This window comes from Hyperolius riggenbachi, chromosome 10, assembly GCF_040937935.1.
Source record: "Hyperolius riggenbachi isolate aHypRig1 chromosome 10, aHypRig1.pri, whole genome shotgun sequence".
Lineage (NCBI taxonomy): Eukaryota > Metazoa > Chordata > Amphibia > Anura > Hyperoliidae > Hyperolius > Hyperolius riggenbachi.
Window position 1 is genome coordinate 236,245,229 of NC_090655.1, and position 26,664 is coordinate 236,271,892.

The following is a 26,664-nucleotide window of genomic DNA, read 5'->3' on the forward strand; positions in this document are numbered from 1 at the left end:
CGCTTTACACTTACCCAAGTGCGGGACGGGCATCACCCACATGTGCTGTAGGTGGGTTGCTAGCTAGCAACCTGGGTTAGTGAGTACCCTCTTTTATCACATATTTACTACTCCACAAGTGAAAACTTGCTGTATATTGGGCTCCTGTCTCTTACATTTTCCACCAAGGTCCATTTGAGCAAACCTCTTGTTCACCGTACATTTACTCAGTACCCAGTAAGATAAGACATTAACAAATTTCCTGATACCTCCATGTCGGCATACTCTGGGTTAGGCTCCGCCCCCTTAACCCCTATAGGACCCAATTAAAATTATATAAGGGACTGACCAACCCCCTACCTGTATTCTTTTTTTTTCGTCCTCAGCCGCTATGGGACCCGTTAGGTTGTGTGTAGGTAGAGCACGTATCAGGTAAGTTTAAAAAGGTTGTTCTGCCTACAGGTTGAAGATTGGGAAAAGTGAGAAGAAGAGGAAAGCTCGTTGAGCACCTTACCTGAGCAGGTTTTTCTTGCATAAGCTTCTTTTCCTGCTCTGCTCTCATGCCACAGCTACTAAATGTGCAGACTGGCTGTGAGTGGATCATGCTCTCGGCACCTGCCGGCTAAATGTCAGGAGAAACTGTGCGCCCGTTGGGCTTCTTGTTTGGTTGGATTGTGCAGCGGTGGTCGGCTGCAGGTTGTGAGCTCCATGTGTTGCATGGCGGCGAGCGGCACGGCGGGGAGGCGTGGCCGTCTCTGACGTCTAATGTTGCTTGTGCGCTTGCGCATCACGTGGAGTGGGGGCGCGTTGAGCGGCGGCCATCTTGGTTAAGGAAACGTGCCAGTACAGCGTGGATACGCTGGGGCACGCTGCCAGGGCGCCCTATTTAAGAGCGGCTCAATGCAGTGTTCAACTGGCTGTCATCCGGACAGGAGTGGACGCTGGCGGCTGCTACAGATTAGCAAGGAGGCTTGCTAGGTGGTTCTGAAGGAATTTAAAGTAAGTTCGGCATCGCATTGTGGCATTATTGTGGCATTGTTTTAAAAAAAAAAAAAAATTTATAATAAATAAATATGTCTATGTGTTGGATATTTAAGGAGTTCTATTAATAATTGAGGTATTCAATGATTGTTTCCACAGTGGATCCTGCAGGTGCCGAAAGCTCAGAGCATGATCGTCCCCCTGGGTAAGGTTAATTTAATTAAGGGACAGTAAAAAAAAAAGGAAATAGGCTTTTAAAGAGGACATAATCTTAAACAACATAAATTGTTGTTTATGTCTTCCAGCTCTAGAGAAGAAGAAGGGGAAGGCTCAAGTGCGGTGCCCATAAGGTCACGCTCACTGTCAAAACCAAAGAAACATAAGTCAAAGAAACATCACAAAGAACCAAGGCGTTCACGGTCCAGATCTCGCTCACCGAGGCGAAGAAGTGATTCATATCACGGATACCGTCACCATCATAGTTACGATGATTACCACTACAGGGAGAGATCAAGATCACCTCCTTCTAGACGCATTCCCAATAAAGGACAGTGTTGGGCGTGTCCGAATCAGGCGCTGCAAGATAAAACAGTCTATTGAGCATGTTTCGGTCAATTATCAAGAAGTAATGAGGAAAAATCAGAAGAAATAATTGACGTCATCAGGAAGGTAGTGAGGGAGGAAGTATCCGCTCATACGCCTGCAGCAGGTCTCCCTATGGAAGAAGGCAATAGTAACGCCACTGAAATCACTGGAGAAGAGGATATTCCAGGTTTATTCAGCTTCAATCTAACAGCTCCTTTCATAGCTGCCATTAAGGAAGCTCTGGAATGGACAGAGCAGGAAGAGGAACAAGAACAAAACAAAGAATACTATTCCCATTTGGTGAAGAAGTCCTCTTCTTTTCCATTGATGAAAGAGATTAGGAACGTAATTCTGGAAGAATGGAAAAAGGTAGAAAACAAGCCATCCATACAGAACAGATTCGCAAAATTATATCCGCTTAAAGAGGAGGACATTCCATTTCTTCTTAATCCACCAACAGTGGACGCGTCATTGTCAAGACTTATTAAGAATGTGACATTACCCATGGAGAATTCAGTGATGTTTATTGATGTCTTGGATAGACGTATAGATAACGATCTGAAGAAAATTTACCTTTCAGCGGGCACAGCTTGCAAACCGTCCATTGCATTGACATCTGTGGCAAAAGCCATGAAAGTATGGGTATCAAACATAGAAGAGGCCATTAAATTGGATACGGAGAAAACAGAGATCCTAACTGCTCTGGAAGATTTAAAGGTTACGGCAGATTTTGTGGCGGAAGCATCTCTAGATTTACTCAGATCATCTTCACACATAATGTTGAACGCAGTGACTGCGAAAAGGGCGTTATGGTTAAAGCCATGGAAAGCAGACCAGAGTTCAAAGCAAAACTGGATTAAGATTCCATTTGATGGCAAGACGCTTTTTGGTAGTGAAATGGATAGAGCAATATCTAGGGTAACGGGCGGAAAATCCGGTCTAATACCACAAGATAGACCACAGACAAAACCAGCATCGGGTAACAAGAGGCAGTCCTACAATAGATTTAAGGACATGAAGAGTTACAAGCCGGGAAGACAATTAAAAAAAAAATTGGAGGAGCTCACAGTCATCGCTGGCCAGAAACCTCAAGGCGGCAGCTCAGAATCCAGGTCCTTCTAAGCAGTCTTTTTGAAGGTGCGCCCACCCAGTCATTCCCAGTGGGTTCGAGACTAGGGGCCTTCAGGGAATGCTGGGTGGAGAAGATTCAAGATGCTTGGGTGATCTCCACAGTCTCAAAGGGTCACAAATGGAAGTTCAAAGAGATTCCGCAGGACAGGTTTGTTCCCACCCACTTGCCAAGGGGTGTACAGAAAAGAACGACATTAAAAGACTATGTGCAATCGTTAATGGAACAAAAGGCGATAATCTCAGTGCCTCATCAGGAAAGATTTCAGGGCATCTACTCACCAATCTTTCTAGTTCAAAAGAAGTCGGGGGCTTTCAGACCAGTCATAGACTTGAAATACCTAAACAAGTCTATCTCTCTGGCAAAGTTCAAGATGGAGTCTCTTCAGTCTATCATTCTGTCAATAGCGCCCAACGACTGGATGATTTCAATAGATTTGCAGGATGCGTATCTTCACATACCAATACATTGCAATTTTCAAAAATTCCTCAGATTTGCACTATTGGATCTACATTTCCAATTTACTTCTCTTGCGTTCGGACTATCCACGTCTCCAAGGACATTCTCCAAGGTCTTGGTGGCCGTAATTGCTGTTTTAAGAGTTCAAGGAATAAGAATACATCACTACTTGGACGACATCCTGATTTTGGCAGATACAGAGGAAAAGCTGATATGCCATCGGGATCAAGCTATGAAGTTTCTAGCAGAGCTGGGATGGTTGATAAATATACAGAAGAGCCATCTTTGTCCAACAGGACATCTAGTATACTTGGGAGCTCTCTTCAACACAAGGGAAAATACAGTATCACTCCCGATGGAGAAACTGGAAAAAATCAAGACACTATGTTCAGAGGCAATTCAGCGTCCATGGATCAGTGTGAGACAGTGTCTACAGTTGCTAGGAGTCATGTCCTCTTCCATACCAATGATAAGATGGAGTCGGTGGCACATGAGGAAACTACAGTGGGAATTCCTGAAACAGTGGGATCAGATATCAATGCTCCAGGGAATATGGTTGTCAGGAGTGACGAAGCAATCACTTCGATGGTGGATGGAGGATCACAATCTCCTTCTAGGACATTCATTAATTCCACATACCTGGACCATCCTTACGTCAGACGCCAGTCAAATCGGGTGGGGAGCCCATTGCCAAGGTCTGTGGGTGCAGGACGTATGGGTTCCTCCCCAATTGGGAGTAGTTTCCAATGTTCTAGAGTTGAGGGCAGCAGTGAAGGCGTCTCAGAGATTTTCCCACCTTTTACAGAACAAAGCGGTATGCTTCCAGTTGGACAACAAGGCAGCAGTAGCCTACATCCAAAAGCAGGGAGGAACCAGGAGTGGCACCCTGATGCAGGAACTGGGTCCTCTGATGGAGTATGCAGGGAGGAATTGGATAGCAATAAGGGCAATATACATTCCAGGAGTCCAGAATATACAAGCGGACTTGTTATCCAGACAGACCATGAAGAACAACGAGTGGCAACTGAAAAGGTCAGTGTTCATGGACCTAGTACGCCAGTGGGGTCTGCCACAGATCGACCTCTTTGCATCTCCAATGAACAATCAACTGCCCAATTTCTTTTCCAGGAACGCTTGTCCAAAGTCGATGGGAACGGACGCTTTAACTCTCCCATGGAGAGCATCTCTAGTGTATGCTTACCCGCCAGTTCCACTACTACTGAGGTTTCTAAAGAGGCTGCTAACAGAGAAAGTAGAGGCAATTGTGATTGCTCCATACTGGCCGAAAAGACCGTGGTTCCCGCTGTTGGGGCACATGTCTATGTGTCCACCTATGAGACTGCCGAGGGTTCCGGACATTGTATCCCAGAATATGTGTCTTCACAAGAACCCTCAGAGGTTAGAACTGACTGCATGGAAGTTGAGAGGGGGATCTTAAGAAGATCTGGATTCTCAGAACCAGTAGTAGAAACCTTACTAAAAGCAAGGAAAAAATCTACAAACAAAACCTACTACAGGGTGTGGAGAAAGTTTATTGACTTTGCAATACAAAGGAACATAGACTATCTGAATCCATCTATTCCTGAAGTATTGGATTTTATCCAGTCTGGAGAGGAAGTAGGATTAGCCGTAAGCACGTTGAGAGGTCAAGTATCAGCAATCTCGGCTCTGGCTGGAAGCAGATTAGCCTCAGAGAGATCTGTACAACAATATTTTCAAGCCTTATTAAAGATTAGACCTCCTATAAAGAAAATTTTGCCAAGTTGGGACTTACCGTTAGTCCTATCATATTTGTCTGGTCCACCATTTGAGCCAATGGAGCAATGCACTATTTGGAATTTAACATTGAAAACGACCTTCTTAGTTGCAATCTCTTCAGGAAAAAGGGTTTCGGAGATTCAGGCTCTGGGGTACAAGGATCCATATCTGTTGTTCTTTCCAGATAGGATAGTACTAAGGCCACTGTTACACTTTCTTCCCAAGGTGGTGTCAGAAAAACATTTAAACCAAGAATGGAATTTGCCAGCATTTCCAGAAGAAAATCACCCTTTAGATGTGGCCAGAGTTGTCCGGAAATATCTATCGGACACGGAATCCTTCAGAGCTGCGGACAATTTATTCATCTCTCCTTCAGGTCCACGTAAAGGAAAGGAGGTGACATCTAGAACGATTGCCGCATGGATCGTCAGACTTATCAAGACAGCCTATAGAGCCAGGGGAACAGAGTCTCCATCTACCTCGGCCCATTCTACCAGGAGCATATCCTCTTCATGGGCGGCATATTCAGGAGTTTCGTTATCCACGATTTGCAAAGCGGCAAATTGGACTTCGCCAAATACTTTCATTAATCACTACCGGGTGGATCCGGGTTCACTGTCTACTGTAAACTTTGGAAGAAAAGTGTTATCTGTGATTGATAAATAAGAAAATGTTTGCATTCTATCCCACCCGTCTTGTCTTTTTATTCTACTAGTTAGATCCCAGAGTATGCCGACATTGAGGTATCAGGAAACTAGGAAAATTTGTACTTACCTTCGGTAATTTTCCTTTCCTGATACAGCTCCATGTCGGCATGCGACCCACCCGTCAAGGGTCCATAGGTCTGAGTACTACACAAGAATACAGGTAGGGGGTTGGTCAGTCCCTTATATAATTTTAATTGGGTCCTCTAGGGGTTAAGGGGACGGAGCCTAACCCAGAGTATGCCGACATGGAGCTGTATCAGGAAAAGAAAATTACCGAAGGTAAGTACAAATTTTCCTAGTTTTACCTCAGGTCACCACCCTTCGCTCTACTCTCAAAATACAAATTGCATCCCAGAGGTGGCAGAGTGCATATAGGAAGAGCAGGTGAGGAGGGAAGCTGTTCACAGAGCATCATATAAGGAACCAGGGTAGTAGGAGACAGGGGCCCATATGCAATTACATTTTTCTCCTGAGTTTTCTCCTAGAAGTTAATTTTTTGACAGCAATTTATTGACAAGGTGTGAAAATCTCACCTAAGTGCAAATTCTATTGCATATGGGCCTGGGTGCCCAAAAGAAAACATGAAGAAACCATGCAAAACTGTGGTGAGGAAGACTATCAGTGGAGTGCTACTGGGGGAGCCAAGGGCTGTTTCACTCTTGAACTTAGCCCTAAGACACATTATGGGAACACTGGTAAGCTAGAACACACTGTGGGGACACAAGGTAGCTGGGACACACTACAGGAACACCGGGAAGTTGAGGCACACTATGAGAACACTAGGACACACTGAGAGACACTAGGTAGCTGGTACACTATGGTAACACTGGGAAGCTGGGACACACCATGGGGACACTAGGAAGCTGAGAGACACCATGGGGATACTAGGAAGCTGGGACACTGGGAAGCTGAGACACACTATGGCAGACACAGGAAAGCTGGGACATACCATGGGGACACTAGGAAGCTAGGAACCACTATAGTGACACTGGGAAGCTAGGATACACTATTAGGGACACTAGGAAGTTGGGGCACACTTTGACAGTGGGAAGCTGGGATACACTATAGGGACACTAGGAAGCTGGGACACACTGTGGTGACAATGGGAATCTGAGAAACACAATGTAGACTTTGGAAGCTGGGGCACACTAAGGACACCAGGAAGTTGAGACACCAGTGGGAAGCTGGGGCACTTGGAAACCTGGATACACTGTGAGGGACACTGGGAACCTGGCCAGTATTGGGAAGCTGGGGGACACTGGAAATGGGACACACTATAGTGGACGCTGGAAAGCTGGGTAAAACTATGGAGGATACTGGGATACACTATGGGGAACACTAGGAAGCTAGGAGAGTCTATGGGGGAGACTGGAAACCTGGACCATGCTATGAGGACACTGGGAAACTAGGACACACTTTGGGGACATCAGGAAGCTGTGATACACTATGGGTATATTGGCACGCTGTGGCACATTGTGGGCAATACTGAGAACCTGGGGCACGGTATGGAGGACACTGGGACACATTTGTGGGATACTGGGAGGCTAATGGTACACTATGGGGACACACTATGGAGAATATTGGGATGCTAAGGGAACAATATATGCATATTATGGGGGACAGGGGGAGTTATGCTGGTGGATCAAAACAGGAGTGGAGCAGTTGTTCAGAGCAAACCCTTGATCGGGGCATGTGCTGAATTTTGATCTAATTCTCCCTGCATGTGTTTGGATTAATCTGCTCCTCTGAGGGACAGCGGGCAGAGTACAGAGAAGCAAATAATCAGGCAGCACCCAGAGAGTCTGAATGACAGGACTTGAAATGCTGCTGGCTTCATGTCTGGATGAACGCACAGCGGCACAGTGTATACACTCCACTGTAGGCACGAGCTGCCCTCTGACTGCTTCTCTGACTGTGGCCATCCTCTCCGTCCTTCTAGAAGGGCAGCCCCTAGAGCCACAGACCACCTCTCATTACACAGCAATCTCCTCTCCTAGTCCTCCCGGAGTCCCGAGTCCCGAATCTAGGAGGTCACATGACTATTACGTCACTTCCGCCCCCAGAAACCACTGCTACACTGATGGAAGCAGCAGAAGAGAATATTGCTGGTACCTCATTTATTATCACGCAATGCAGTTTACTCTGCGTTATTACATTATGTATTCATTATTTATTATATGAAATAAATATATGAAATATGTACATGTAATGTTTTGGTGAATGCTTTATATTATTGCATGAATGATTTAATTACATTAAGTTAATTCAGTATTGTCATTTATATAACTGATGTGTGTTTATAGTAATGTGTTGTACAAAGCATGTGTTATCTATCTATCTATCTATCTATCTATCTATCTATCTATCTATCTATCTATCTATCTATCTATCTATCTATCTATCTATCTAGTCTCTGAGTCAACCCATCCTACCTGCCTATGAGCCTAATGCCAGACAATTCTTTTATCTCTCCATCAGTCTTGATGTGATTCTGTTGGCCCACATCCTGCTCCCTGTGTCTGTGCTAGAAAAAGTTTATATATTTTTTTGGAGTTTCCTCCAGCCCCATGCTGGCAGTGGGCTCCATCGCCGTCCATTTGGGCCATTCTGTTCCTCCACTGTGTCCCCAGGTATATATCCAAGTCGCTGCCAGTCAGCGCATCAATATATCACCTAGGAGAAAAGGGGAACTGAATAAAGGGGTGTGTGTGTGTGTGTGTGTGTGTGTGTGTGTGTGTGTGTGTGTGTGTGTGTGTGTGTGTGTGTGTGTGTGTGTGTGTGTGTGTGTGTGTGTGTGTGTGTGTGTGTGTGTGTGTGTGTGTGTGTGTGTGTGTGTGTGTGTGTGTGTGTTTAATTAAAAGAAGAGTATAAAGAAAAAAAAACAAAAGTAAACTTGAGGTGAAACAAAACCTATGATATAAGCAATTATATCTATCCTCCTACTCCTGAAAATTAGGATTTTTTTGGTTTTTAGAAACCTACAGTTTTATTTTGTTAAAACTGAAAAAAGGAGTAGGTTTAATATTGTATTGTTTCATATGACTGATACAGTCTTTCACTTTTGTGATTGTTATTTCTATTAGTACAGGAGTTAAAGGAGACAGATACTGAGCTGGAAACAGTGCATATACCGCAGCACACCGATCATCAGCTCCCTGTGGCCTAAGCTGGAGCCTCTATCTCATACATGTCCAACTCAGGCCCGCGGGACATATCTGGCCCTCAGAGCCATTAAATATGGCCATCAAGTGGTTTCCCCACTTTGCATTATGTTTGGCCCACTATAGACCACCAGGGAAGCTATATTGGAGGTGAAGCCCTAGATCACCAGGGAAGCCATATTGGTTAGGGAGGGGGAAAGCACTAAACACTAGGGAACTGTATAGGGGAGGAAGGGGCCCACCTGGTTCCCAATAGACATCAAAATTGGCCCGCGACTAGGTCACTGGTGTACAATTACAAGCCACTTTGAATTTGAGCTTGACACCCCTACTCTATCTGTATGCCCCACAAATGCTTTTTCAACACTTATACCTATAGTTTTCTCTCAGTGATGCAGACAAAGCCTTCCATGCAATACTACAAAACAAGCAAAATGACACGGAAGTCATCATGCAGACATCTTTATCCTAATACATCATTCTCACATTATCCTTCTAGAATCTCCTGTACAGGTCACATGACCACATCAAAGAGGATGGAGGAGGACTGGAGTCACATGACCGAGAAGATATTAAACCTCACTCTGGAGATCATCTTCCTGTTGACTGGAGAGGTGAGGAGGATTCTGGGAGATCACATGACATCACACCATACAATTTTTTTATTCAATTAAAGGATTACAATCTATATTTCTGTTTGTTTGAAACATTTGAAAAATCTGACCAATGTACCACTCACACACAGGGGCGTAACTACAGGGGAGCAGGCCCTGCAACTGCAGGGGGGTCTCGACTACTAACCTTCCTTTCCTTCAATGAAGGGGTCCAACCTTCAGATAAGTGGCTACACCTGTGTGTAAAGATTAGGATAGCCACACTTGTTTTATGGCCCTTGCAAGATGAGCCCCCTGCAATTGAGGGTCACCAGGGGTAGGCTAGGGATAGAGTGTGAGCATTGGGGGCCCATCAGAGTTTTGCTGGGGAGAGGTAGCATGATTTGTAGTTATGCCAATTATGAAAAAATGATTGAAAACTTAGAAGAAAATTGCTTGGGTCTATACATAAAAAAATTGGCAATTTATGCTACACTTCAATTTTTATAAAAATCTACCACTCTTAATCGACTCCTATAGAAAAATTTCTAAAACAAATTACTAAAAAAAAAAAAAACCTTTCAATTTTTCTGTACAACTGCTCATTTTTATTGAATTGCTGCAAAATTGGTTAATTTTATTGTATTGTGTGTGGCCACCTTTAGGGCCCTTTCACACTGGGGCGGTGCAGTATTTTTATGGAGTATTTTTATATAAGTCTATGGAGACTTTCATACTGCCATGGTATGGCGCGATGCGACGGAAGTGAGGTTTTTTGCCACATCCCTGCCGCTGGCCCAGAACTTCGCTACCGTGCGGCTTCTGCTTTGACTTGTGGTGATCTGCATCTGCCCGGAAGTGTTAGTCTACGGCGATGCAGGGATTTGTTTTTAAATTACGTTCCTGGCGCACATGCGCGGAAGTGTATTTTTACAATATGCTTCCGTGCTTCTCCATATTCCGCGAAGGCCTGTTTTTGGTGGTGCGGCTGCCATACCACAACACCAGTTTGCAGTGTGAAACCGGCCTTATCTCTATTAATAAAACACACCTGACTAGAGAGGTGAGGAGGATTCTGGGAGGTCACACACGGTTTTTAAAACACACACCTAACCAGTAGAGAGACATTCTAGAAATGCATTAACTGTATCTATTATACCTTTACATAGGATTTTGTAGTAGTGAAGAGAACCTCAGGGGAGCTGTTAACCCCTGAAAGTTGTCCCTATGGTCCATCCCCAATCACGGCATCTTCACCTGACTCCCTGACACCGGAGAGAATCAACAACAAGAAGATTCTAGAAATCACCAATAAGATCACCGAGCTGCTGACAGGGAAGGTGAGCGGTGCTGGGAAGTATGGGATATTATCCAGTAACTACAAGTGATGTATCTGAATGGTGACAGTATCATTGTGTGTGTCAGGTGCCTTTAAGGTGTCAGGATGTCACCATCTACTTCTCCATGAAGCAAGATTCAGAAGGACACCATGACCTCCACAAGGATCCTATGATGGAGAATCAGCCGCCCCTCACATCACCGGGTAAGAAGAGACTTTCATTCCTTGTAAAATAGAGAGCAGTATGGAGGATCCCCCCCATCATCTGATAAACACATAGCGTCAATGGCGTTGCTTTATCAAACAAAGGTAATATTTACATGGACGCACAGCAATATTACAGTTAATTCCGTAATAAGTACCGTGAGATACACTAGTAGCGTGACCAGCGGTACTCTAGTAGCGCGACTGCTACTACGGTAGCCCGCATGCTACTGGTATACTACGCCTCATGCTACTAGCGTATCTTGCGGTACTTACGCACGGAATTAACTGTAATATTGCCATGCGCTTTGCGTACATGCTAATATTACAGCTGTTTGATGAATTAACCTCAATGTATTCAGTTAGTGTGTGTTTCCTACAGATGGATCCAGTAACAGAAACCCACCAGAGAGATGTACAGGTCCTCTTTACTCCTGGGATTGTCGACCAGCAGATCACACCAACCCTCACCATTATCAGGTAGATGAAGTCAGGGACTAAACCAAAAAAATCCACGTTATAAGAGGTTATGCTCATCTGTGTAGTGTTACTTTATAAAGTACTTTTTTAACACATTATTGTTAATTTTCGCCGCAGTCTACAAAGAAGAGTGACATGATAGAAACAAATGAAGAGGATGAAAATAATACTTTTCAGAGGAGTGTTCAGCAGTATATGGTGGTGGGACAAATGATAAAAGCAATTAAAGTGGAGGAAGAGCTGTATCTGAGGAATAATCATCAGTCTAAGAAGAAGATAGAGATGATGAGGACAGTTAAAGAGAAAGATGATAAATATGTGAGGAGTGATCAGCAGTCTATGGAAGAGGGAAATATGATGAAGACAGTTAAAAAAGAAGAAAAAGAGATGTATATGAAGGGTGATCAGCAGACTAAGAGGCAGAAGGAAATGGTGAGGGTAATTAAAGAGGAAGAAGAAGAGATGTATGTGAGGGGTGATCAGCAGTCTACAGAGGAGAAGGAAATTATGAAGACCATTAAAGAGGAAGTAGATGAGAGGAATTTGAGGAGTGATCATCGGTCTACAGATGGTGACATGAGGAGGACAATTAAACAAGAAGAAGAACAACAGACATATATGAGGAGTGGTCAGCAGTCTAAAGAGGAGGGTGACATGATGAGGACATTTAAACAGGAAGTAGAAGAGACGTATGTGAGGGGTGATCATAGGTCTATGAAGGAGAGAGATGTGATGAAGATATTTAAACAGGAAGAAGAAGAGAAGTATGTGAGGACTAATCAGCACTCAATGGGAGACAGTGACATGATGGCAATTCAAGTTGAGGAATACACTCTGGATATTTGCTCAGGTAAATATTATACATATACATTTAAGGTGGACATGGTCTTATTTCTGTTTGGTTAAACTCATATGACTCAAGGTGAGGAAGAATCATAAGATCTTCCCATTATCCTGCAAGATCAGATTGGATTATGAAAGATTGTAGAGATAAGCCCTTCCCATTGGAGGCTGTTTATATTCAGGTTAAACTTTCTATTCTATTCCAGTTATCTAAGATCTTGGGGGTTCCTGTAAGGTTTAGTGCCTCAGGCTTTTTACCTGGCCAGGTCATAAGAGTGAGAAACAGGGGTGAGGACTTCCCTCTCCCACCATACAAGGTCTCCTTGTAGAGGAGAGCATTTTAAAGGAAAGAGAAGGTAAAGGAATTGTAGATTCTGACCATCTGCAGTCTACAGTGATATTTATTATGCACTATGTGCTATGTGGGGTATATTTCACACCCAGACTCAAAACTGTGATTGTCTCAATACCCCACCCACTTGGGGTGATTTTCTTTCATTTAAAATGTTTTAGCTCTTTAATAATGTTAAATCCTCATTACTATTCCTCAGTATAAATAATGAGGAGATACTGTACACCATATGAAAAGTCAATCTCCCTTCCTCAGTATAACATCATAGTACCAACAAATAAGGAGGGGATACTGTACACCATATGAAAGGCCCATCTCCATTCCTCAGTATAACATCATAGTGCCAACAAATGAGGAGGAGATACTGTACACCATATGAAAGGCCCATCTCCATTCCTCAGTATAACATCATAGTACCAACAAATAAGAAGGAGATACTGTACACCATTTGAAAGGCCCGTCTCCTTTCCTCAGTATAACATCATTGTACCAACAAATGAGGAGGAGATACTGTACACCATATGAAAGGCCCATCTCCATTTCTCAGTATAACATCATAGTACCAACAAATGAGGAGGAGATACTGTACACCATATGAAAGGCCCATCTCCATTCCTCAGTATAACATTATAGTACCAACAAATGAGGAGGAGATACTGTACACCACGTGAAATGCCAATCTCCATTCCTCAGTATAACACCATAGTACCAACAAATGAGGAGGAGATACTGTACACCATATGAAAGGCCCATCTCCATTCCTCAGTATAACATTATAGTACCAACAAATGAGGAGGAGATACTGTACACCACGTGAAATGCCAATCTCCATTCCTCAGTATAACATCATAGTACCAACAAATAAGGAGGAGATACTGTACACCACGTGAAATGCCAATCTCCATTCCTCAGTATAACATCATAGTACCAACAAAGGAGGAGGAGATACTATACACCACGTGAAATGCCAATCTCCGTTCCTCAGTATAACATCATAGCACCAACAAATGAGGAGGAGATACTGTACACCATATGAAAGGCCCATCTCCATTCCTCAGCATAACATCATAGCACCAACAAATGAGGAGGAGATACTGTACACCATTTGAAAGGCCCGTCTCCTTTCCTCAGTATAACATCATTGTACCAACAAATGAGGAGGAGATACTGTACACCATATGAAAGGCCCATCTCCATTCCTCAGTATAACATCATAGTACCAACAAATGAGGAGGAGATACTGTACACCATTTGAAAGGCCCGTCTCCTTTCCTCAGTATAACATCATTGTACCAACAAATGAGGAGGAGATACTGTACACCATATGAAAGGCCCATCTCCATTCCTCAGTATAACATCATAGTACCAACAAATGAGGAGGAGATACTGTACACCATATGAAAGGCCCATCTCCATTCCTCAGTATAACATCATAGTACCAACAAATGAGGAGGAGATACTGTACACCATTTGAAAGGCCCGTCTCCTTTCCTCAGTATAACATCATTGTACCAACAAATGAGGAGGAGATACTGTACACCACGTGAAATGCCAATCTCCGTTCCTCAGTATAACACCATAGTACCAACAAATGAGGAGGGGATACTTTACACCAGATGAAAGGTCCATCTCCATTCCTCAGTATAACATCATAGTGGCAACAAATGAGGAGAAGATACTGTACACCATATGAAAGGCCCATCTACATTCCTCAGTATAACATCATAGCCCCAACAAATGAGGAGGAGATACTGTACACCATATGAAAGGCCCATCAACATTCTTCAGTATACCGTCATAGCCCCAACAAATGAGGGGGAGATACTGTACACCATATGGAAGGCCCATCTTCATACCTCAGTATAACACCATAGTACCAACAAATGAGGGCAGGATACTTTACACCATATGAAAGGCCCATCTCCATTCCTCAGTATAACATCACAGTACCAACAAATGAGAAGGAGATACTGTACACCATATGAAAGGTCCATCTCCATTCCTCAGTATAACATAGTGCCAACAAATGAGGAGGGGATACTGTACACCATATGAAAGGTCCATCTCCATTCCTCAATATAACATCATAGTGCCAGCAAATGAGAAGGAGGTACTGTACACCATATGAAAGGCCCATCTCCATTCCTCAGTATAACATCATAGTGCCAACAAATGAGAAGGAGATACTGTACACCATATGAAAGGTCCATCTCCATTCCTCAGTATAACATCATAGTACCAACAAATGAGGAGGAGATACTGCACACCATATGAAAGGCCCATCTCTATTCCTCAGTATAACATCATAATACCAACAAATGAGGAGGAGATACTGTACACCATATGAAAGGTCCATCTCCATTCCTCAGTATAACATCATAGTGCCAACAAATGAGGAGGGGATACTGTACACCATATGAAAGGCCCATCTCCATTCCTCAGTATAACATCATAGTACCAGCAAATGAGGGGGAGATACTGTACACCATATGAAAGGCCCATCTCCATTCCTCAGTATAACTTCATAGTACCAACAAATGAGGAGGAGATACTGTACACCAAATGAAAGGCCCATCTCCATTCCTCAGTATAACATCATAGTGCCAACAAATGAGGAGGGGATACTGTACACCATATAAAAGGCCCATCTCAGTTCTTTATTGTGATGGACATTTATTTACCTTCCCTGGCTCCAGCGGGGGCGCTGTTGCGGCTCTCAGCACGGAGATAGGCGGAAATAGCCGATCTCCGTCTGGGGCCGCTCTACTACGCAGGCGCGTAGGGTAAACCGCGCATGCGCAGTATTGTCACACCGGCCGCTGTGATGACGCATAGCGGCCGGCATGATGACGACGAGCGTTATCGTTCAGGAAGTGTCAGCCCAACACTCGGCCACAGTGTCGCCGGTCGTGATTTCTGCGGAGGGGCCAGGAGAGGAGCCAAGAGGACGCCGGGGGACCTCCTGACCTACGGTGGGCTGGAGAAAGCCCCAAGTAAGTTCCGATTTTAGCTACTCCTCGGAGTCCCTTTAAGGGCCCTTTCACACTGGGATGTTAAGTTGCAGCAATTTACTGCACTGCTAATGCTGGGTAATATAAGTCTATGGGGAAGTTCACATAACCTGAGTAGAGGTGCGTTGTGCCAGAAGTGCTAAATCTGTTGTGGGTCCATAACTACGTTACCGCGCGCATCTGCGTCGCCCTGTGTTGGACCAGATGTCATGTTAGTATATGGCGACGCAGGGATTTTAAAAATATTGGAAGCGGTGCGACGTTGTTATGACGTGCATGCACAGATGCGTATTTTTACAATACACTTCCGTGCACTTCCAGATACCTAAAACAGGAAGTGACTGCCAGCACACGTCACTTCCTGCTTGGCCGAATGCCAGACAGGGAACACTGTGTACTAACGTGGTGTTCCCTGAAGGCCTGTTTTTGGTGGTGCAGTGGGCGGGATGCATCGCATCACTAACGTCAATTTACAGTGTGAAACCAGCCTTAAAGGGGAACTGAAGTAAGAGGTATACGGAGGCTGCCATATTTATTTCCTTATAATCAATACCAGTTGCCTGGCAGCCCTGCTGGTCTATTTCTCTGCAGTAGTATCTGAATAACACCAGAAACAAGCATGCAGCTAGTCTTGTCAGATCTGACTTTAAAGTCTGAAACACCTGATCTGCTGCATGCTTGTTCAGGGGCTATGGCTAATAGTATTAGAGGCAGAGGATCAGCAGGGCTGCCAGGCAACTGGTATTGCTTAAAAGGAAATAAACATGGCAGCCTCCATATACCTCTCTCTCTTCAGTTCCCCTTTAAAGAAAGAATGTAATATTTGAAACACATGAGTACACATACATATAAAATTTCTACCATAGTTAAATGCATTATAAGTTTATTTTTCCTAGGTCGCTGTCACTTACAATAGGTAGTAAAATGAAAAAAAAAACAGAGAATTACCCTTGAGAAAACAAACTAGTCCAAAACTTGTCAGTTCTGTCTGATTTATACCACCTCAGATAAGTTACAGCGTATTTGGAAATAAGTATTTTATAGTGGAATTGAGGGCTGGTGCACACCAAGAGCACTTCTAAGCGTTTTGAAAAGAGCTTGGCTGATGTATTTGTATGGAATAGATCACACCAGAGTGACGCAAACGCTGATCCTGCAGCATTTCTGAGGCAATTATGCCGCAATGTTAAGGATAAAAAAGGGAGAAATCCCTCTTACTAAGGGAGAAATGTACATTTGTAATGTGTCATACACCTAGATTTTAATTTTTTAAATTTTTCGTGATAATGGCCTAAACCTGAAGTGAAAAAAAGTATGAGACAATGAATTGTATGTGTAGTACAGATAATGATTAGAACATTTGTGGCAAAGAAAAGAGTCTCATATTTATATTTTCAGTTAGTTTTGTTTTTCAAAACTGTTATATTTGTAGTTTAGAAACCACACTCTGTCTTTTAAGCTATAAAACAAACTACACATACAATTCATTATCTCAAAAGTTTATTGTCGCTTCAGGTTTGCTTTAAGGCAAACCGTGTGTGTTTTTGGATGATTTATTTGGTTCCTAATGGAGTGTACACACTTGAAAGGTTAATGAAAGATCTTAGACCAATTTTACTGCCTTCCATGGAGTATGAAAACTTAAGGTGGGTACACACATCAGATAAAAGTCTTTGAAAAATGAAAGATCACAGACCAATTTTACCCCCTTCCATGTAGTATGAGAGCCTTAACTACACAGTCTATTCTATGGAGCTGAACTCCCCATCAGACAGAAATCTTTGCAAGATGCTGCACACAAAGATGCTGTACAGACACAAAAGATCAGTATCTGCAAAAGATCAGTTCCTGCAAAAGATCCGTTCCTGCAAAATGCATTCATAGTCTATGATATCTGCAGATCCTCATACACACCTTGTTTAACTGACAATCATCTTCAGATCAGACAATTATCTGCATATCTGAAGATCATCCTGGTGGATCTGATCTGCAGATGATTGTCCGTTAAACAAGGTGTGTATGAGGATCTGCTCTACACTGTCTATTCTATTGAGCTGAACTCCCCATCAGATAAAAATCTTGGCAAGATGCTGCACACAAACATGCTGTACACATTTAAAAGATCAGTATCTGCAAACGATCACTTCCTGCAAAATGCATTCATAGTCTATGATATCTGCAGATCCTCATACACACCTTGTTTAACGGACAATCATCTGCAGATCTGACAATCATCTGCAGATCTGAAGATCCATCCTGGTGGATCTGATCTGCAGATGAATGTCTGTTAAACAAAGTGTGTATGAGGATCTGCAGATATCGGACTATGAATACATTTTGCAGGAATGGATCTTTTGCAGGAACAGATATATTGTAGATACTGATCTTTTGAATGTGTACAGCATCTTTGTGTGCAGCATCTTGCAAAGATTTCTGTCTGGTGGGGAGTTCAGCTCCATAGAATAGACTGTGTAAGGTATGGCTCTCATACTCCATGGAAAGGGGGTAAAATTGGTCTAAGATCTTTCATTTATCTTTCAAGTGTGTACACACCATAATTCTGCATGAAAAATGCTTATGTGATTTAATCAATAATATATTTCCTTTCCAGCAGGAGGAGATGATGTTGGGAGCACCTTGGAGATTCATCTTATGTCACATCCAAATGACACTGCAGAATATACTGTTGAATTAGATTCCAATCTACAACCCTACAATGTGGACAGATCAGCAGATCAATCTAATCCCGATGAATTATCAGAAAATACCACAGGGAGAGACAATAAAATCCACCCAGGCCCTGTGTCGGAATCTCTTGCTGCAAAGTGTACATCATCATGTGATCCTCCATTGACATGTTCAGAGTGTGGGAAATGTTTTAACAGTAAAGCAGATCTTGTCCAACACCAGAGAAATCACACCGGAGGAAAGACGTTTCTCTGCTCCACGTGTGGGAAATGTTTTTCACTCAAAAGGAACCTCGATGTCCACCTGAAAGTTCATACCATCGAGAGGCCATTTTCCTGTCCTCGGTGCCCAGAAAAGTTCCTCTCTGAAGAGGAACTTCTCAGACACAGGAGGAGTCATTTGACTGAATTCACTGTTTCACATTCAGAGTGTCTGAAAGATGTTGCATCCGAATCAAACCCAACAATGGACGAGAGACGTTATACTGGTGGGAGGTGCTTCTATGTGTGCTCAGTGTGTGGGAAGAATTTCTCACAGAAATCAAGCCTCAAGCAGCACAAGAAAAGTCACACAGGCGAGCGTCCTTTTCCCTGTTCAGAGTGTGGGAAATGTTTCATTCAAAAAGGAGACCTTCGCAGGCATCAGCGCATCCACACTGGCGAGCGGCCGTTTTCCTGTTCAGAGTGTGGGAAAGATTTTAGCCGCAGTGATGACCTTCGCAGGCATCAGAGAACCCACAGAGGCAATAATGCTTTCTCATGTTTGGAGTGTGAGAAAAGTTTTGCTCATTACACTGACCTCCTCAGACACCGGAAAACCCACACTGGCGAGTGTCCTTTTTTATGCTCAGAATGTGGGAAAGGTTTCCGTCGCAATAAGGATCTTCTTACACACCTAAAAAACCACACAGGCGAGCGCCCCTATTCGTGTTCAGAGTGTGGGAAATGTTATACACAAAAAGGACATCTCTACTTACATCAGAGAGTTCATGTGTTATAAAACTGATAACCAGCAAATGCCTACAGTTTGCAACAAATTCTGAGACTGGACTAATAAGCTCGTTATAGTAAACGCTGATATAGTAAACTTTTGGGTATAGAAAACTACAGTGGTTTGCAAAAGTATTCTGCCCCATGAAGTTTTCCACATTTTGTCATATTACTGCCACAAACATGAAATAATTTTATTGGAATTCCACGTGAAAGACCAATACAAAGTGGTGTACACGTGAGAAGTGGAACGAAAATCATACATGATTCCAAACATTTTTACAAATAGATAACTGCAAAGTGGGGTGTGTGTAATTATTCATCCCCCTTTGGTCTGAGTGCAGTCAGTTGCCTATATACATTGCCTGATGAGTGCTAATGACTAAATAGAGGGCACCTGTGTGTAATCTACTGTCAGTACAAATACAGCTGCTCTGTGACGGCCTCAGAGGTTGTCTAAGGGAATATTGGGAGCAACAACACCATGAAGTCCAAAGAACACACCAGACAGGTCAGGGATAAAGTTATTGAGAAATTTAAAGCAGGCTTAGGCTACAAAAAAGATTTCCAAAATCTTGAACATCCCACGGAGCACTGTTCAAACGATGATTTAGAAATGGAAGGATTATGGCACAACTGTAAACCTACCAAGACAAGGCCATCCACCTAAACTCACAGGCCGAACAAGGAGAGCGCTGATCAGAAATGCAGTCAAGAGGCCCATGGTGACTCTGGACGAGCTGCAGAGATCTACAGCTCAGGTGGGGGAATCTGTCCATAGGACAACTATTAGTCGTGCACTGCACAAAGTTGGCCTTTATGGAAGAGTGGCAAGAAGAAAGCCATTGTTAACAGAAAAGCATAAGAAGTCAGTTTGCAGTTTGCCACAAGCCATGTGGGGTACACAGCAAACATGTGGAAGAAGGTGCTCTGGTCAGATGAGACCAAAATGGAACTTTTTGGCCAAAATGCAAAACGCTATATGTGGCGGAAAACTAACACTGCACATTACTCTAAACACACCATCCCCACTGTCAAATATGGTGGTGGCAGCATCATGCTCTGGGGGTGCTTCTCTTCAGCAGGGACAGGAAAGCAGGTCACAGTTGATGGGATGATGGATGGAGCCAAATACAGGGCAATCTTGGAAGAAAACCTCTTGGAGTCTGCAAAAGACTTGAGACTGGGACGGAGGTTCTCCTTCCAGCAGGACAACGACCCTAAACAAAAAGCCAGGGCAACAAAGGAATGGTATAAAACAAAACATATCCATGTGTAAGAATGGCCCAGTTAAAGTCCAGATCTAAATCAAATAGAGAATCTGTGGCAAGATCTGAAAACTGCTGTTCACAAACGCTGTCCATCTAATCTGACTGAGCTGGAGCTGTTTTGCAAAGAAGAATGGGCAAGGATTTCAGTCTCTAGATGTGCAAAGCTGGTAGAGACATACCCTAAAAGACTGGCAGCTGTAATTGCAGCAAAAGGTGTTTCTACAAAGTATTGACTCAGGGGGGCTGAATAATTACGCACACCCCACTTTGCAGTTATTTTTTTTTATTTATTTTTTTATGTTTTTAATGTTTACACCACTTTGTATTGGTCTTTCACGTGGAATTCCAATAAAATTGATTCATGTTTGTGGCAGTAATGTGACAAAATGTGGAAAACTTCAAGGGGGTCTAATACTTTTGCAAACCACTGTAAGTGTCCAGGTCCTAGCCAAGCCACATTCCAAGTATATGAAAGTAACGCCTGGTATAGTAAACCCTGATATAATAAAACTTCTGTTATAGTAAACCTGTTTTTTGGACCCTTTGGTATTCTGTATCCGGCTACAGTGGAAAGTGGGTGGGACATGCGTCATACGTTAGTCAAAGACCCAAGAGCCATGGTCAGTCGGCGGGCTGGCAGCCTCTTGTAGCCTGCTCACTATCTGCACACTAATCTGGGCATGTGTAGATTACCTCAAAAGCACCAGCCAGTGAGACCTATGCTTCCTATGTAAGCTGATAACTGAGGGAAATGGTTGTCATCTGTGACTTGCTTGTTCATGGCTGCAACGCTACAGCACCATCCAGGCTGCACAGACATGTGGACTCACTATCAGTAATGTTCCTGCATTAACTAGTGAGGCCTATGCCTCCTGTGCAAGCTGTTGCATGCAAATCCCTGCATAGACAACTGTGCATTGTGATCTAGCTTAAACACTGTCTGTGCTTGCTTGCTAAAGCATTGAAAAGAAATATGACTCCCAATTATTGACTGAATTTAGACCCAGTACTACAGTATACTTTATTTGCTTGAGTATGACAATTTGTGATTTAGTAAACTTCTGATATAGCAAACCACTTTTCCCGGTCCCTTGGAGTTTACTATAAAGGGATTCTACTATATAGGCATTGGATATAATGAAAATGCAGTATGTCACAATACCTCAGTAAACCTGTCTAACTAACTAAATATATACAAATATACACATATACAACCAGATGCAGTACAGAAGGCAGCAAGCAAGGAGCAAGGTCAAACACAGAATGTGAGGTTCAGCAACAATAGAGCAAGGTTCAGATACTGATCAGTGGTGTCCAGAGACTCAGGCCAAGCAGAACAAAGCTCTGGAACTGCTGGGCTTTTGCTGAGTTTCTCTTAAAGTGGACCTGAACTCTTGCACAGGACACTAATTAGGTAGAAGAGGCGCCCTGGTGTATAATAAAATAGGGAGCATAGAGAGGCTACCTATGCTGAACCTATTGATTCGTTTGGCACTGTTATTGGCCTGAGGAAGCGGGCTCGAACCCAGTGAAACGCGTTGCCTGTGCTATCACTAATAAAATCTTTTGGTAATACAAAGATTTTTCGTCACTGAGATAAGCTACCTCAATCTTTTGTCGATTGTAACCTGTTTTTAAATGCTTTTATCAGACACCAGGGTGCCTCTTCTACCTAGTTAGTGCATTCCATACCCCCATACGCCATCCGTCTGAGAGGTGGAAACAGAGTACCCGTGGTTTCACCACGGTGGAAATCTGTTTCCTTTCTTTTCTCAAAGAAAGCGACCGCATTCAGGTCCTCGGCGACCTTCCCGAGTGGAGTCGGGTTCATTGTCTCCGCCTGCTTCCTGTGGTCGGTTACCCATCTGCAACCCTCCTTTGTGTTTCCTCTGCCTTCTTCTAGAGGGTGCTCTGACACCCACACCCCACTACCAGTACTCTTGCACAGGACAGAAGGAAAACATAAAGAAATGCACCCTGTATGTATTTAGAGGCGCAGAGGATCCTGACCTGGCGGGGTCGGCATCTCCAGCAGAGGGGTCCCGGGACACCTGAGCTGCAGCGAGGGACAGATCGGCTGCCAGGGGCTGGAGGAAGGCCCAGGTAAGTAGATCTCAATTTTTTTTAATATCCTTGGGCGCATCCTTTAAGCTGGTTATGCAGTCAGAAACATTTTGTTTTTTTCAATCTCCACTCTATCCAGATTACATAAAGTATGTACAAAGATGTAACCATTTGCCAGAAAAATGCCCCAACCTTCGCTCTCTGCATCTCTTCCTCAGTAACTGCAGGCAATCTGTCACAGAAGGAGGGAATTGGGAGGAATTGGGTATGTTGCTACTGGGTGGTTTTCATTCCCTGTGCATTGTCTTGCCTCTGTACCTTCACAATGGAAACTGATTCAATTCTGCAATAAACCAAGCTAAAACCAAGATGCACTGTTTGAGAGAAAGTCTCTAAATGTTTGCTTGTATTTTTTCCCTTTATAACACTGTAATTTAAGTCTGGCTGATTAAATAAGGCTTGAAACTAGAGATGGGTCATTTGCGAACGAGCCGGCTCTTTGCTGCGAACGACAAGAGCCGGTTCTCAGTTTTGAAAGAGCCGATGCCTCAGCCACCCCACCCAGCTCTGATTTGCTGTGTAATAAAGGGCGCTGAGGCATGCTGGGAGATGTAGTCCTCCTCTTTCAGCTTGTAGGAGTGTATGGGGCGGAGCAGAGCAGTAGCAGGAGGGATTGCCCCAGTCAGATAAGCAGTCTGGAGTTGTCATGGAGATGGGGGCGGGGCTTTTCCTCCGATTCTGAGTAGTGTCTAGTGATATTTAATGAAGAGCCGATTCAGAGCCGTAAGAGCCGGCTCTTTAATGGGAGCCGATTCAGAAGAGCCGATTCTCTGAGAAGAGCCGGAATTCCCATCACTACTTGAAACTGATTGCTTTGCTTAAAAACACAATTTTTGCTTAAAGAGGAATATTACGGACTATAATGTAATGAATAATTTATTATTTATTTTTTTACAATATTTATTTTTATAAATTAATTAGTCAGTGTTTTCCCATTGCAACATCTTTTCAGGTGGTGACATCATTACTGCCGGTAGGTGTATTACTGCAGAATGTTTGTTTACTGTGTGTTCTGAAGCCAGCAGTAATAACACCTGGTCTCCCAGTAATAAACAGTCTAAGTTAAATATCACTGGGAGGGCCGGTTTACATTCATACCGATATACAGAGATGTATTGATATAGGAATTGTTTCTGATGCTAAAACCAGAATAAATAACAATAATTTACTAAAGATGTCGCCACCTGTGATAAATGTAAACGTTTAAATCAGGGACAAAAAGATTTTCCATTGGGCAAACACAGACTACATCCTTTATAGATGAATATTGTAAAATTAGAGCGGGCCACTTTGGTGCGCACCCTTCCCCGCACCGCTCCTGACCTGGGCGCTGCCACAGACATAATGTAGAAAAGTCTATGGCCATGCAGCGGGTTTTTCAAATGTAATTCGGGTGCCAGCAATAGCCTGACCCAGAATTACTACTTCCTGCGAGTTGCTATGACTCGTAGGGAGAACAGTGTTAAACGCATACTCGCGTCTGTGCAGTAGAGTGGACCCGATCTCTCTCGGCTATTTCTGCTTGAGTACTTTGCCTGCGCAGGATTGCGGAAGGTTAATATTGCAGGAGCTATTAGGCCTGCGCTACAACTGACATCCTTGTCGGCTGTGTTTTCGTGGGAGACACCGCTGGATCCCTGAGGCTTTGAAGGATGGGGGAAGCATCATTAGGATCCAAAGGCTTACCCCTCCCGAGGTAAGTATACTGAGGGGGAGGGGTTGTTACAGAGTCTCTATAAGGGGAACCTGATGTGTGAGCCAATAGAAGCTGCCATATTTATTTCCCTTTAAACAATACCAGTCCTGCTGATCTTTCTGGTCAGTGGGGTCTAAATCACACACCTGAAACAAGCATCCAGCTAGTCTTGTCAGATTTGTCATAGACACCTGATCTGCATGTGCTTGTTTAGGGTCGATTGCTTAAAGTATTAGAGGCAGAGGATCAGCAGGACAGCCAGGCAATGTGCAATATTTAAAAGGAAATAAACATGTCAGCCTCCATATCCCTTTCATCTCGGGTTCCTTTAAGAAGGCAAACTTCTATCTTGCATATTATTTTAATAAGTTAAAGGAGTTGTTATTATTTATTGTATTTATTAAGCTCCAACATATTATGCAGCGCTGGATAATAAATAGGGATACATACAATGTAAGCAAGGGGTGACAGACAGAGAGGTAGTACAGTTATACAACATATCACAAGGTTATACATGCAAACAGTATGAGATGCATGCAATGTAACAGTGACCCATCAATTCAAGTCCGAGTTAGTCCATAGGAAGGGTGTCATTGGTGGTGTTGCAAGATGAAGGTGGACACACCGCGGGGGGGGGGGGGGGGGGGAGGTAAATAACCCTGACGAAGGCTTACAATCTAAAGGGGAGGGACACATAAGGTAGGGCTGTGGGATAAGGTGCTCTGCTGAGAGAGTTAAAGTGTGGTAGATGGGGGCTAAGCCATTTTAAAGATGTGTGTTTTGAGGGCTTGCTTGAAGGTGTTGAAGGAAGGGGCGAGTCTGACGGGGGGTAGGAGAGAGTTCCATAGGGTGCGGGCAGCTCTTGAAAAGTTCTGTAGGTGTGCATGGGAGTGAGAATTTTGTGGGACGGTCAGGTGAAGAAGACAATTAGAGGACCAGAGGGGGCAGGAAGGTATACATCCGTGGATGAGCTCAGAGATGTAGGTTGGGCAGGTTTTGTGCACATATTTGTAGGCCAGCCACAGAATCTTAAAACTGATCCTGATGGAGATAGGCAGCCAGTGTAGGGCTTTGCAGAGGTGAGAAGTGGAAGCAGAGCGGTGGGAAGAATGGATGAGTCTAGCTGTTGCATTCATGACTGATTGAAGGTGTGTGGTGTGGTTCGAGGGGAGGCCTTACAGTAGGGCATTGCAATAGTCAAGGCAGGAGATGATGAGGGCATGGATGAGAAGCTTGGTAGTGTCTGGGGTCAGAAAGAGGCAGATCTTGGAGATATTGCAGGCTCTGGTAACATTTTGGATGTGGGGGCTGAGGAGAGAGCAGAGTCTAGGGTGATGACCAGGCAGTGGGCCTGGGAGGTAGGGCAGGGGGCAAGAAAATCAGGTTCATCATGAATCATGAGTTCCAGTTCACCATGAACTTGCTGGGCAATCTGTAACTCTGTTTGTATAAACCAACTTGCTAAGTGGAAGTATGGTGTTGTACTTCTAACCCAATCATCTAGATGGGGAGGAGCTGGTGCTAACTATTTTAGTGTAATAGTTCTACGGGCCATGAATAAGGCTTCCCTGAGTAATACACATTCCAACTGGTTTCTACCCAGGAACTCCCAAAACACAACTTTGGGGTGGCAGTCCAAGGGTCGATCCAACACCTCCAAAAGCTGGCCACCGAAGGACATGACCAAAGAAGGTGCCACAAATCTGCGTCATCTTCTGAGCTTTGAGGGCCCATTTGAAATAGGGATCGCAAAACGCTGTGAATAACGCTAGTGTTTTGCCGCTGCGATTTTTTTTACGACAACTGTGCATTTTTCACTGTACTTTTTCGTGATTTTTGAGCAAACGCTATTCTCGTTTCTTTAACATTGTAATCTGAATCGCAAAAAAGTGCTGCATGCACCGCATTTTCGTTAACCCAATTCGCCTGCAATCACGGCAGTAAGATCGCTGCCATATACTTTTAATTGCACCAGCGCTGTTAAAAGCAGTAGCGATTTACGCCACCTGCTTTTTCTGCTCCTTCCATGATTGTGCGCACTTGAGAGGGCAGATTAAGCTGTCATTTGACAGCTGACATCTCCCTTCACTGATCAGGAGCCACAGAGATTGGCTCCTGATTATGTGATCACTATGCCGGCCAATCATAGTAATCACTGTAAGCAGCGGCGGTAAGAGGGGAAGAAGAGGACCGGGCAGGGCCGGATTTACCATAAGGCACTGTAGGCTCATGCCTACAGGCGCCTGATGCTGAGTGCCTCCTTCTCTATGCATAGTCCCAAGTGGAGCATAAATGAGTGGTTACTCACCCAGCTA

The 26,664-nt window shown here is 43.8% G+C and overlaps 1 protein-coding gene across 2 annotated transcripts; it reads left to right on the forward strand.

Annotated features, from left to right (window-relative positions):
• The first annotated feature begins 7,624 nt into the window (after positions 1-7,624).
• On the forward strand, positions 7,625-21,055 carry LOC137534921 (zinc finger protein 3 homolog). 2 transcript variants are annotated; one of them, XM_068256634.1, is made up of 7 exons: positions 7,625-7,706; positions 9,259-9,373; positions 10,522-10,692; positions 10,778-10,895; positions 11,278-11,375; positions 11,493-12,225; positions 18,193-21,055. In XM_068256634.1, the coding sequence occupies exons 2-7, from the start codon at positions 9,278-9,280 to the stop codon at positions 19,266-19,268; spliced, it is 2,292 nt and encodes a 763-aa protein (XP_068112735.1). In that variant the 5' UTR covers positions 7,625-7,706; positions 9,259-9,277; the 3' UTR covers positions 19,269-21,055. The 2 variants fall into 2 exon arrangements, with proteins under 2 accessions (XP_068112735.1, XP_068112736.1); XM_068256635.1 differs by having other exon boundaries at positions 18,196-21,055.
• Positions 21,056-26,664: the final 5,609 nt, after the last annotated feature.